The sequence below is a fragment of the Hemiscyllium ocellatum genome, unplaced genomic scaffold, assembly GCF_020745735.1.
Source record: "Hemiscyllium ocellatum isolate sHemOce1 unplaced genomic scaffold, sHemOce1.pat.X.cur. scaffold_625_pat_ctg1, whole genome shotgun sequence".
In the NCBI taxonomy this organism is placed as follows: domain Eukaryota; kingdom Metazoa; phylum Chordata; class Chondrichthyes; order Orectolobiformes; family Hemiscylliidae; genus Hemiscyllium; species Hemiscyllium ocellatum.
The window spans coordinates 220-12,059 of NW_026869141.1; the positions used below are offsets into that span (position 1 = coordinate 220).

General features: G+C 61.0%; 1 protein-coding gene across 1 annotated transcript; it reads left to right on the plus strand.

The window, feature by feature from the left end:
- Positions 1-456: 456 nt before the first annotated feature.
- On the plus strand, positions 457-10,960 carry wdr45 (WD repeat domain 45; the record flags this gene model as incomplete). Its single annotated transcript, XM_060823344.1, has 7 exons — positions 457-551; positions 1,215-1,294; positions 1,905-2,027; positions 5,474-5,559; positions 7,656-7,757; positions 9,135-9,280; positions 10,402-10,960. Coding segments are annotated over 7 exons (742 nt in total), but the record flags the coding sequence as incomplete, so codon positions are not given.
- Positions 10,961-11,840: the final 880 nt, after the last annotated feature.

Below are 11,840 nucleotides of genomic sequence, written 5' to 3' on the forward strand. Positions count from 1 at the left end.
ACTGACCCTCTGACAGTGCCCGCTCCCTCAGCACTGATCCTCCGACAGTGCCCACTCCCTCAGCACTGACCCTCCGACAGTGCCCACTCCCTCAGCACTGACCCTCCGACAGTGCCCGCTCCCTCAGCACTGACCCTCCGACAGTGCCCGCTCCCTCAGTACTGACCCTCCGACAGTGCCCCTCCCTCAGCACTGACCCTCCGACAGTGCCCACTCCCTCAGTACTGACCCTCGACAGTGCCCACTCCCTCAGTACTGACCCTCCGACAGTGCCCACTCCCTCAGTACTGACCCTCCGACAGTGCCCACTCCTCAGCACTGACCCTCCCACAGTGCCCGCTCCCTCAGGGCTGCCCTGAGGTTGTGTGAGTGTGGGTGGTGGGGGCCCCTGGGGGGTGATGTGGGTTGGACGCTGGTGTTATTGGTGGGTATTATGTTGTGTGTTCTCCCCTCCAGGATCATTATTGTCGTGTGTCACCGGATCTACGTATACACCTTCCCGGACAATCCCACCAAACTGTTTGAGTTTGATACCCGGGAGAATCCGAAAGGTGAGTGTTTCCCGTCCGGCCGGACCCCTCCCTTCCTCCGATCGCTCTCTGTTCGGTGTTTGACAGAAACAGCTCATCACGCTGTTCCGGAGCTGTCCTGGGGATTTCATCTGGGGGATAGGACAGGCAGAATGGGCAGAATGGCCTCCTCCTGTCTTTGTGGCCTTCCCTGACTCCTCCAATCTCCATCACCCATTCTCACTCCCTCGTTCCCTCCCTGTCCTTGCCCTCCACTATCCATCTCATCCCCCCCCCACCCACATGCTCCCTCTCTCTCTCCCACCTCTCCATCTCTCTCTCTCTCTCTCTCTCTCCCTCCCTCCTCCTCTCCATCTCTCTCTCCCCCTTGGTCTCTCTCTCTGTCACCTCCCCACCCCCTCACAACCCCAACTCTCTCTGTCCCCCCCCCACTCCCCCATCTCTCTGTCCCCCCCCCCACTCCCCTGTCTCTCTGTTCCCCCCCCACTCCCCCGTCTCTCTGTCCCCCCCCCACTCCCCCGTCTCTCTGTCCCCCCCCCCCACTCCCCCGTCTCTCTGTTCCCCCCCCTCCCCCCCCCACTCCCCAGTTGGTGCTCCCCCTGCCCCCCGGGAGGACCTGGTCGATGGTTTCCAGCGTGGAAGGCGCTAGCTAAATGCAGGTTGTTGTTGTTGTTGTTGCTGCAGGGCTGTGTGACCTGTGTCCGAGTCTGGAGAAACAGCTGCTGGTGTTTCCGGGGCACAAGTGTGGGAGCCTGCAACTGGTGGTGAGTGTCACAGGATCCCCCCACCCCCCACCCCCACCCTCACACCCCCACCCTCACACCCCCACCCTCACACCCCCACCCTCACACCCCCATCCTCACCCTCACCCTCACACCCTCACCCCCACGCCCACCCTCACACCCTCACCCCCACCCCACCCTCACCCTCACACCCACCCTCACACCCACCCTCACACCCTCACACCCTCACCCCCATGCCCACCCTCACCCTCACACCCACCCTCACACCCTCACACCCTCACCCCCACGCCCACCCTCACCCTCACACCCACCCTCACACCCTCACCCCCACCCCCCCCCACCCTCACCCTCACACCCACCCTCACACCCACCCTCACCCTCCCCCAGCCCCTACACCCCCTCCCTATCCCTGTCCTGACCTATGAACCCTTCAGCTGTGCTGACCCCCCACACAGAGTGATGGGTGTACAGCTGATACCTCCCCCCCCCCCCCCCGGGGGGTGGGGTCCGGGCGGAGGGATGGGGGTGGGGGTGGGGAGGTAGGTGAGGGGTGGCACTGTCTGGGGGGGTGTTTGGTGTTACCGGGAGGACCCCCTCTCACCCGCTGTCCGTCTGTCTGTCTGTGTGCCAGGATCTGTCTAACACGAAGCCGGGCACATCCTCTGCCCCATTCACGGTGAATGCCCATCAGAGTGAGATCGCCTGCATCGCCCTCAACCAGCAGGGCACCGTCGTGGCATCAGCCTCCCGCAAGGTACGCCCTCAGGACCAGGGGGTCCTCACTCTCGCTGTCACTCTCGCTGTCGCTGTCGCTCTTTCACTCTGTCTCACACTCGCACTCTCTTTCTCTCACTCACTCTCACTGTCACTCTCTCTCACCCCCTCTCACTGTCACTCTTTCGCACTCGCTCTCGCTCTCACTGTCACTCTCGCTCTCTCTCTCTCGCTCTCTCTCACTGTCACTCTTTCACTCTCAGTCTCACACTCGCACTCTCTTTCTCTCACTCACTCTCACTCTCACCCCCTCTCACTGTCACTCTTTCACTCTCGCACTCACTCTCGCACTCACTCTCGCTCTCTCTCTCTCACCCCCTCTCACTGTCACTCTTTCGCACTCTCTCACCCTCTCTCACTGTCACTCTTTCACTCTCAGTCTCACACTCGCACTCTTTCTTTCACTCTCGCGCTCTCTGTCACTCTTTCAGTCTCACACTCGCTCTCGCTCTCTCGCTGTCGCTCTCTCGCTGTCGCTCTCTCGCTGTCGCTCTCTCGCTGTCGCTCTCTCGCTGTCGCTCTCTCGCTGTCTCTCGCTCTCTCTCTCTCGCTGTCTCTCTCTCTCTCTCTCTCTCTCTCTCGCTGTCTCTCTCGCTGTCTCTCTCTCGCTGTCTCTCTCTCGCTGTCTCTCTCTCGCTGTGTCTCTCTCGCTGTCTCTCTCTCGCTGTCTCTCTCGCTCTCCCGCTCGCTCTCTCTCTCGCTCTCTCTCTCTCGCTCTCTCTCTCTCGCTGTCTCTCTCTCTCTCTCTCTCTCTCTCTCGCTGTCTCTCTCTCGTCGCTGTCTCTCGTTCGCTGTCTCTCTCTCGCTGTCTCTCTCTCGCTGTCTCTCTCTCGCTGTCTCTCTCACTGTCTCTCTCGCTCTCCCGCTCGCTCTCTCTCTCGCTCTCTCTCTCGCTCTCTCTCTCGCTGTCACTCTCTCGCTGTCACTCTCTCGCTGTCACTCTCTCGCTGTCACTCTCTCGCTGTCTCTCTCTCGCTGTCTCTCTCTCGCTGTCACTCTCTCGCTGTCACTCTCTCGCTGTCACTCTCTCGCTGTCACTCTCGCTGTCTCTCTCGCTGTCTCTCTCTCGCTCTCCCTCTCGCTCGCTCGCTCTCTCGCTCGCTCTCTCGCTCGCTCTCTCTCTCGCTGTCTCTCTCTCGCTGTCACTCTCTCGCTGTCACTCTCTCGCTGTCACTCTCTCGCTGTCACTCTCTCGCTGTCTCTCTCGCTGTCTCTCTCGCTGTCTCTCTCGCTGTCTCTCGCTGTCTCTCTCTCGCTCTGTCTCGCTGTCACTCTCTCGATCTCTCGCTCGCTCTCTCGCTCTCTCTCTCGCTCTCTCTCTCGCTGTCTCTCTCGCTGTCTCTCTCGCTGTCTCTCTCGCTGTCTCTCTCGCTGTCTCTCTCTCGCTCTCTCTCTCGCTCTCTCTCTCGCTGTCTCTCTCTCACTCTCCCTCTCTCTCGCTGTCTCTCTCTCACTCTCCCTCTCTCTCGCTCTCTCGCTCGCTCTCTCGCTCGCTCTCTCTCTCGCTGTCTCTCTCTCTCGCTGTCTCTCTCTCTCGCTGTCTCTCTCTCTCGCTGTCTCTCTCTCTCGCTGTCACTCTCTCGCTGTCACTCTCTCGCTGTCACTCTCTCGCTGTCACTCTCTCGCTCTCCCTCTCTCTCGCTCGCCCTCTCGCTCGCTCTCTCTCTCGCTCTCTCTCTCGCTCTCTCTCTCGCTCTCTCTCTCGCTGTCTCTCTCTCGCTGTCACTCTCTCGCTCTCTCTCTCGCTGTCGCTCTCTCGCTGTCTCTCTCGCTGTCTCTCTCGCTGTCTCTCTCGCTCTCTCTCTCGCTCTCTCTCTCGCTCTCTCTCTCGCTCTCTCTCTCGCTCTCTCTCTCGCTGTCTCTCTCGCTGTCTCTCTCTCGCTCTCTCTCTCGCTGTCTCTCTCTCGCTCTCTCTCTCGCTGTCTCTCTCTCGCTGTCACTCTCGCTGTCACTCTCGCTGTCACTCTCGCTGTCACTCTCGCTGTCACTCTCGCTGTCACTCTCGCTGTCTCACTCTCGCTGTCACTCTCGCTGTCTCGCTCGCTGTCTCGCTCTCTGTCTCGCTCGCTGTCTCGCTCGCTGTCTCGCTGTCTCTCTCGCTGTCTCTCTCGCTGTCTCTCTCTCGCTGTCACTCTCGCTGTCACTCTCGCTGTCACTCTCGCTGTCACGCTCGCTGTCTCGCTCGCTGTCTCGCTCTCTCTCTCTCGCTCTCTCTCTCGCTCTCTCTCTCACTCTCTCACTCTTTCACTGTCACTCTTTCACTCTGTCTCACACTCGCACTCTTTCTCTCACTCGCTCTCGCTCTCTTTCACTCTCTGTCTCGCACTCGCACTCTTTCTCGCACTCACTCTCACTGTCACTCTTTCACTATCTCGCACTCTCGCTCTCTCACGCTCACTCTCACTCTTTCTGTCACTCTCTCTGTCACTCTCACTCTCTGTCACCCTTGCTGTTGCTCACTCTCACTCTCTCACTGTCACTCGCTGTTACTCTCTCTCTCACTCTCGGTGAGACACACTCTCCTCAATGTGCGCACACTCTCCCTCGGTGTTACTGTCCCCTTGTAGACCCTCTCCCCCTGGTGTCGCGCGGAGACCCACCCCCCTCCTCCTCCATCTGAAGGTAAATCTCAGTCATGTTAAGGGCCTAAGGGCTTTCCCAATGGGGACTGTTCATCCGTCCGTTCCCTGGGCTGGGGGAGTCCAGGACTAGAGGGGCGTAGGTTTGGGGTGAGGGGGGAAAGATATAAAAGGGACCTCAGGGGCAACTCTTTCCCCCCAGAGGGTGGTACGTGTATGGAATGAGCTGCCAGAGGATGAGGTGGAGGCGGGTACAATGACAACATTTAAGAGGCATTTGGATGGGGACACGGGCGGGGAGGGTTTGGAGGGAGATGGGCCGGGTGCTGGCGAGGGTCAGCACGGATGAGATGGCCCGAAGGGCCTGTTTCCGTGCTGTATGTTTCTATCAGGCCTCTCGACGGGTTAGTCCCAACATGGATTGGGGTCAGTGTCACTGACCTGCTATTTCTGGCTGTTAAATCTGACCGAGGGGAGACCCTTTGGCCCATCGCCTGTGACTATCACTGGGCCTTTGTGGCCAGGCTTCCCTTCTTGCTGCGTCTCGACTCCCACGCTGCCGTGCGGTTCCTGCCCCAGGGATGTGTACCTCAACCCCGGCCTGGCCCCCATTCTCACCCCCTCCCTCCCTCCCCCTCCCAATCGGGATTCCCTGACCAGGAGTTGTCCCCGGGGGCACGTGCTAATGCCCCCAGCCTCACATCCGCCCTCAGTCCCACGGCCGCACCGGGGAGCCAGCCTGGGGGGAGAGCGCGATGCCTCCTGCAGCCGAAGGTCCCCCTCCCTCTCTCTCTCCTCCCCCGCCCCTTCCTGCTGGCTGAACGTTCCTGTCCTCCTCTCCGACCAGGGCACGCTGATCCGATTGTTCGATACCCAAACTAAGGAGAAGCTGGTGGAGCTGAGGAGGGGCACAGACCCTGCCACCCTGTACTGGTGAGGATCCGGGGGTCAGGGGCACAGCACCCACTGGCACTGGGCACAGGGAGACAGGGATAGAGGGGGAATGGGATAAAGACCCAGAGGGGGAGACGGGGATAGAGGGGGGAACGGGATAAAGACCCAGAGGGGGGAGACGGGGATAGAGGGGGGGACGGGATAAAGACCCAGAGGGGAGACGGGGATAGAGGGGGGGACGGGATAAAGACCCAGAGGGGGAGACGGGGATAGAGGGGGGACGGGATAAAGACCCAGAGGGGGAGACGGGGATAGAGGGGGGACGGGATAAAGACCCAGAGGGGGAGACGGGGATAGAGGGGGAACGGGATAAAGACCCGGGGGGGGAGACGGGGATAGAGGGGGGGAACGGGATACAGACCCAGAGGGGGAGACGGGGATAGAGGGGGAACGGGATAAAGACCCAGAGGGGGAGACGGGGATAGAGGGGGGAACGGGATACAGACCCAGAGGGGGAGACGGGGATAGAGGGGGGAACGGGATAAAGACCCGGGGGGGGAGACGGGGATAGAGGGGGGACGGGATAAAGACCCAGAGGGGGAGACGGGGATAGAGGGGGAACGGGATAAAGACCCAGAGGGGGGAGACGGGGATAGAGGGGGAATGGGATAAAGACCCAGAGGGGGAGACGGGGATAGAGGGGGGACGGGATAAAGACCCAGAGGGGGAGACGGGGATAGAGGGGGAACGGGATAAAGACCCAGAGGGGGAGACGGGGATAGAGGGGGAGGGGATAAAGACCCAGAGGGGGAGACGGGGATAGAGGGGGAACGGGATAAAGACCCAGAGGGGGAGACGGGGATAGAGGGGGAACGGGATAAAGACCCAGAGGGGGAGACGGGGATAGAGGGGGGGAACGGGATAAAGACCCAGAGGGGGAGACGGGGATAGAGGGGGAGGGGATAAAGACCCAGAGGGGGAGACGGGGATAGAGGGGGGGAACGGGATAAAGACCCAGAGGGGGAGACGGGGATAGAGGGGGAGGGGATAAAGACCCAGAGGGGGAGACGGGGATAGAGGGGGAATGGGATAAAGACCCAGAGGGGGAGACGGGATAGAGGGGGGACGGGATAAAGACCCAGAGGGGGAGACGGGGATAGAGGGGGAACAGGATACAGACCCAGAGGGGGAGACGGGGATAGAGGGGGAACGGGATACAGACCCAGAGGGGGAGACGGGGATAGAGGGGGGAACGGGATACAGACCCAGAGGGGGAGACGGGGATAGAGGGGGAACGGGATACAGACCCAGAGGGGGAGACGGGGATAGAGGGGGGAACGGGATACAGACCCAGAGGGGGAGACGGGGATAGAGGGGGAACGGGATAAAGACCCAGAGGGGGAGAGGGGGATAGAGGGGGAACGGGATACAGACCCAGAGGGGGAGAGGGGGATAGAGGGGGAACGGGATACAGACCCAGAGGGGGAGAGGGGGATAGAGGGGGAACGGGATACAGACCCAGAGGGGGAGAGGGGGATAGAGGGGGAATGGGATAAAGACCCAGAGGGGGAGACGGGGATAGAGGGGGAACGGGATAAAGACCCAGAGGGGGAGACGGGGATAGAGGGGGAACGGGATACAGACCCAGAGGGGGAGATGGGGATAGAGGGGGAACGGGATACAGACCCAGAGGGGGAGACGGGGATAGAGGGGGAATGGGATACAGACCCAGAGGGGGAGACGGGGATAGAGGGGGAATGGGATACAGACCCAGAGGGGGGAGACGGGGATAGAGGGGGAATTCTCTGTGATCTGGCGGTGTTGCGGATGCGGAGTGTATTTGAAAGCTCCGAAAGGGGAGGAACGGGATGGGAGGGGTTGGAGATACGTACAGGGCATTTGTCGGGGAGTGGGGGGGGAAGAACAGCAGAGAGGATGGGAGTGCTGGAATGGTTCCATTAGGGCCAGCACTGGCTCAATGGGCAGAATGGCCTCATTCTCTGCCATGGGATATAGAGAGTGGTGTTCCAAATCCTGGGGCAGTAACGTGCTGCTCAAGGGGGAGGGGGTGGAGGGGGTAGGGAATCCCGGGATGCTGATTCTGTTATTACCCCACCCTGCCCCTCCCCCAACAGCATCAACTTCAGTTATGAGTCGTCTTTTCTCTGTGCGTCAAGTGACAAGGGAACGGTTCACATCTTCGCCCTCAAGGACACCAAACTTAACCGGAGATCAGCGTGAGTGAGGAACGGGGAGGGCTGGGGGGGGCGTTCGAACCCTGGAATGGCAGGGTCTGACACTGGGGATGGACACTGCAAATGGCCGTCCACGGTCAGTGGGATGGACACTGCAAATGGCCGCCTCTCGGTCCACGGTCACTGGGGATGGACACTGCAAGTGGCCGCCCCTCGGTCAGTGGGGATGGACACTGCAAATGGCCGTCCACTGTCAGTGGGGATGGACACTGCAAATGGCTGCCTCTCGGTCAGTGGGGATGGGCACTGCAAATGGCTGCCTCTCGGTCAGTGGGGATGGACACTGCAAATGGCCGCCTCTCGGTCAGTGGGGATGGACACTGCAAATGGCCGCCTCTCGGTCAGTGGGGATGGACACTGCAAATGGCCGCCCACAGTCAGTGGGGATGGACACTGCAAATGGCCGCCCACAGTCAGTGGGGATGAGCACTGCAAATGGCCGCCATGGTCAGTGGGGATGGACACTGCAAATGGCCGCCCACAGTCAGTGGGGATGGGCACTGCAAATGGCCGCCATGGTCAGTGGGGATGGACACTGCAAATGGCCGCCCACAGTCAGTGGGGATGGGCACTGCAAATGGCCGCCTCTCGGTCAGTGGGGATGGACACTGCAAATGGCCGCCTCTCGGTCAGTGGGGATGGACACTGCAAATGGCCGCCCACAGTCAGTAGGGATGGGCACTGCAAATGGCCACCTCTCGGTCAGTGGGGATGGACACTGCAAATGGCCGCCCACAGTCAGTGGGGATGGGCACTGCAAATGGCCGCCATGGTCAGTGGGGATGGACACTGCAAATGGCCGCCCACAGTCAGTGGGGATGGGCACTGCAAATGGCCACCTCTCGGTCAGTGGGGATGGACACTGCAAATGGCCGCCCACAGTCAGTGGGGATGAGCACTGCAAATGGCCGCCTCTCGGTCAGTGGGGATGGACACTGCAAATGGCCGCCTCTCGGTCAGTGGGGATGGACACTGCAAATGGCCGCCCACAGTCAGTAGGGATGGGCACTGCAAATGGCCACCTCTCGGTCAGTGGGGATGGGCACTGCAAATGGCCGCCCACAGTCAGTGGGGATGGGCACTGCAAATGGCCGCCTCTCGGTCAGTGGGGATGGGCACTGCAAATGGCCGCCTCTCGGTCAGTGGGGATGGGCACTGCAAATGGCCGCCCACAGTCAGTAGGGATGGGCACTGCAAATGGCCACCTCTCGGTCAGTGGGGATGGGCACTGCAAATGGCTGCCCACAGTCAGTGGGGATGGGCACTGCAAATGGCTGCCCACAGTCAGTGGGGATGGACACTGCAAATGGCCGCTCCATCTTTTGATGCGTACCCGTTTGCTCTGGTGTGATTGGTCAGGTTGGCTCGAGTGGGCAAGGTGGGCCCGGTGATTGGGCAGTACGTGGATTCCCAGTGGAGCCTGGCGAGTTTCACCGTCCCTGCGGAGTGCGCCTGTATCTGCGCCTTCGGGAAAAACACATCCAAGAACGTCAACTCAGTCATCGGTACGGAATGTCGGAGCGGGGTGGGTGGGGGGGTGTGCCGGGGGCCGGGGGAGGGGCTGAGGGGGTGGGGCAATGGAGGACAGCTATTGGGGGGGCAGGGGGAGGGGACAGAGGGAATGGGGAAGGGGTGTGGGGGGGTCGGGGAGAGGGAATGGAGATGGGGGACAGTGGGAATGGGGGAGGGGTGTGGGGGGACGGTGGGAATGGGGGAGGGGGGAGGGGGGGATAGTGGGAATGGGGAATGGGAGATGGGGGACAGTGGGAATGGGGAAGGGGTGTGGGGGGGACGGTGGGAATGGGGAATGGGTGTGGGGGGACGGTGGGGATGGGGAAGGGGTGTGGGGGGACGGTGGGGATGGGGAAGGGGTGTGGGGGGACGGTATGGACAGGGAATGGGAGATGGGGGACAGTGGGAATGGGGGAGGGGTGTGGGGGGGTCGGTGCGGATTCCTTGAGGCCTGAGAGGAGGAGTCGAGGGTCTGATGCAGGGAAGGAGAGGGGATTCTGATTGGTGCGTGAGGGTGGGGGTCCCGCGATGGGGTGGGAGGGATGATGAGAATCAGCGGCAAAGGGCAAGACCAATCAGAAGGCCCCCAGGGAGGGGCCTGGGCTGGACCTGGGGAGGCCTCGCGAATCAGTCCAACCGAGGCATCATGTGCGCGCACTCCCCGTCCCCACGAGGGGCCGGACTGTTGTCTCTCCTGTTTCTAACCCCCTCCCCATCTCTCTCTCTCTCCGCCCCCTCCCTGTCTCTCTCTCTCTTCCCCCCCCGTCTCTCTCTCTCTCTCTCTCCCCCCGTCTCTCTCTCTCTCTCTCTCCCCCCCCCCGTCTCTCTCTCTCTCCCCCCCCCCGTCTCTCTCTCTCCCCCCCGTCTCTCTCTCTCTCCCCCCCCCCCGTCTCTCTCTCTCCCCCCCGTCTCTCTCTCTCTCTCCCCTCCCTGTCTCTCTCTCTCTCTCTCTCTCTCTCTCCCTCCCTGTCTTTGTGTCTCTCTCTCTCTCTCTCTCTCTCTCCCCCTCCCCCCCCCCCCATCTCTCTCTCTCTCTCTCTCTCTCCCTCTCTCTCTCCCCCTCCCCCTCCCCCCCATCTCTCTCTCTCTCGCTCTCTCTCTCTCTCCCCCGCAGCGATCTGTGTCGATGGCACCTTCCATAAGTATGTCTTCACCCCCGAGGGGAACTGTAACCGAGAGGCGTTTGATGTTTACCTCGATATCTGTGACGATGACGACTTCTGAAACACCAGCGCGACCCCTTCCCCCCGACATTCACCTCCTTCCACCCTCCCACACTCATCACCCTCACCCCCACCCCCTCTCAGTGTAGAGGGAGCTTTACTCTGTATCTAACCCCGTGCTGTCCCTGTCCCTGGGAGTGTTTGATGGGGGGACAGTGTAGAGGGAGCTTTACTCTGTATCTAACCCCGTGCTGTCCCTGTCCCTGGGAGTGTTTGATGGGGGACAGTGTAGAGGGAGCTTTACGCTGTATCTAACCCCGTGCTGTCCCTGTCCCTGGGAGTGTTTGATGGGGGACAGTGTAGAGGGAGCTTTACTCTGTATCTAACCCGTGCTGTCCCTGTCCCTGGGAGTGTTTGATGGGGGGGACAGTGTAGAGGGAGCTGGGAGTGTTTAGTTCTGTCTCTGTTGAATTGTGATTTTAAATAAATGTTGACGGTTGTTGTAGATAATGGAACAAGTCTCTCTTTCCAGAACCTTCTGCCACCTCCCAACATCCTCCTCGGCCCCCAGTGATCGAGCTTTCTGTTTTTGGGGTGGGTGGGGGCGAATCACTCAAACGTACACCTTCCCCATCCCTGTTCGTTGGAGAAACTGAACTGGGACCCAGCCCCAGATCAATCCCGCGGCTACAGGAGCAGGGTAGAGGCTGGGAATCCTGCAGCGAGTAACTCCCCTCCTGACTCTCCCCCCAAAGCCCTGTCCCACCATCGGGTCAGAGGCTGGGAATCCTGCAGCGAGTAACTCCCCTCCTGACTCTCCCCCCAAAGCCCTGTCCCACCATCGGGGTCAGAGGCTGGGAATCCTGCAGCGAGTAACTCCCCTCCTGACCCTCCCCCCAAAGCCCTGTCCCACCATCGGGTCAGAGGCTGGGAATCCTGCAGCGAGTAACTCCCCTCCTGACTCTCCCCCAAAGCCCTGTCCCACCATCGGGTCAGAGGCTGGGAATCCTGCAGTGAGTAACCCCCCTCCTGACTCTCCCCCCAAAGCCCTGTCCCACCATCGACAAGGCCCAAGTCAGGAGGGTGAGGGAATACTCCCCACTTGCCCTGGACAGGGGCAGCTCCAACAACACTCGAGAAGCTCAACACAGTCCAGGGACAGAGCAACCCCCACCCCCCCCCCACACTCGATCGACACACTGACCCCACCTTCAACACTCACTCCCTCTACCCACCCACACTCAATCGACACACTGACCCCCCCTTCAACACTCACTCCCTCAGCCTCCGACGCTCCAGGGAAAACAGCCCCAGCCTGTTCAGCCTCTCCCTGTAGCTCAAATCCTCCAACCCTGGCAACATCCTTGTAAATCTTTTCTGAACCCTTTCA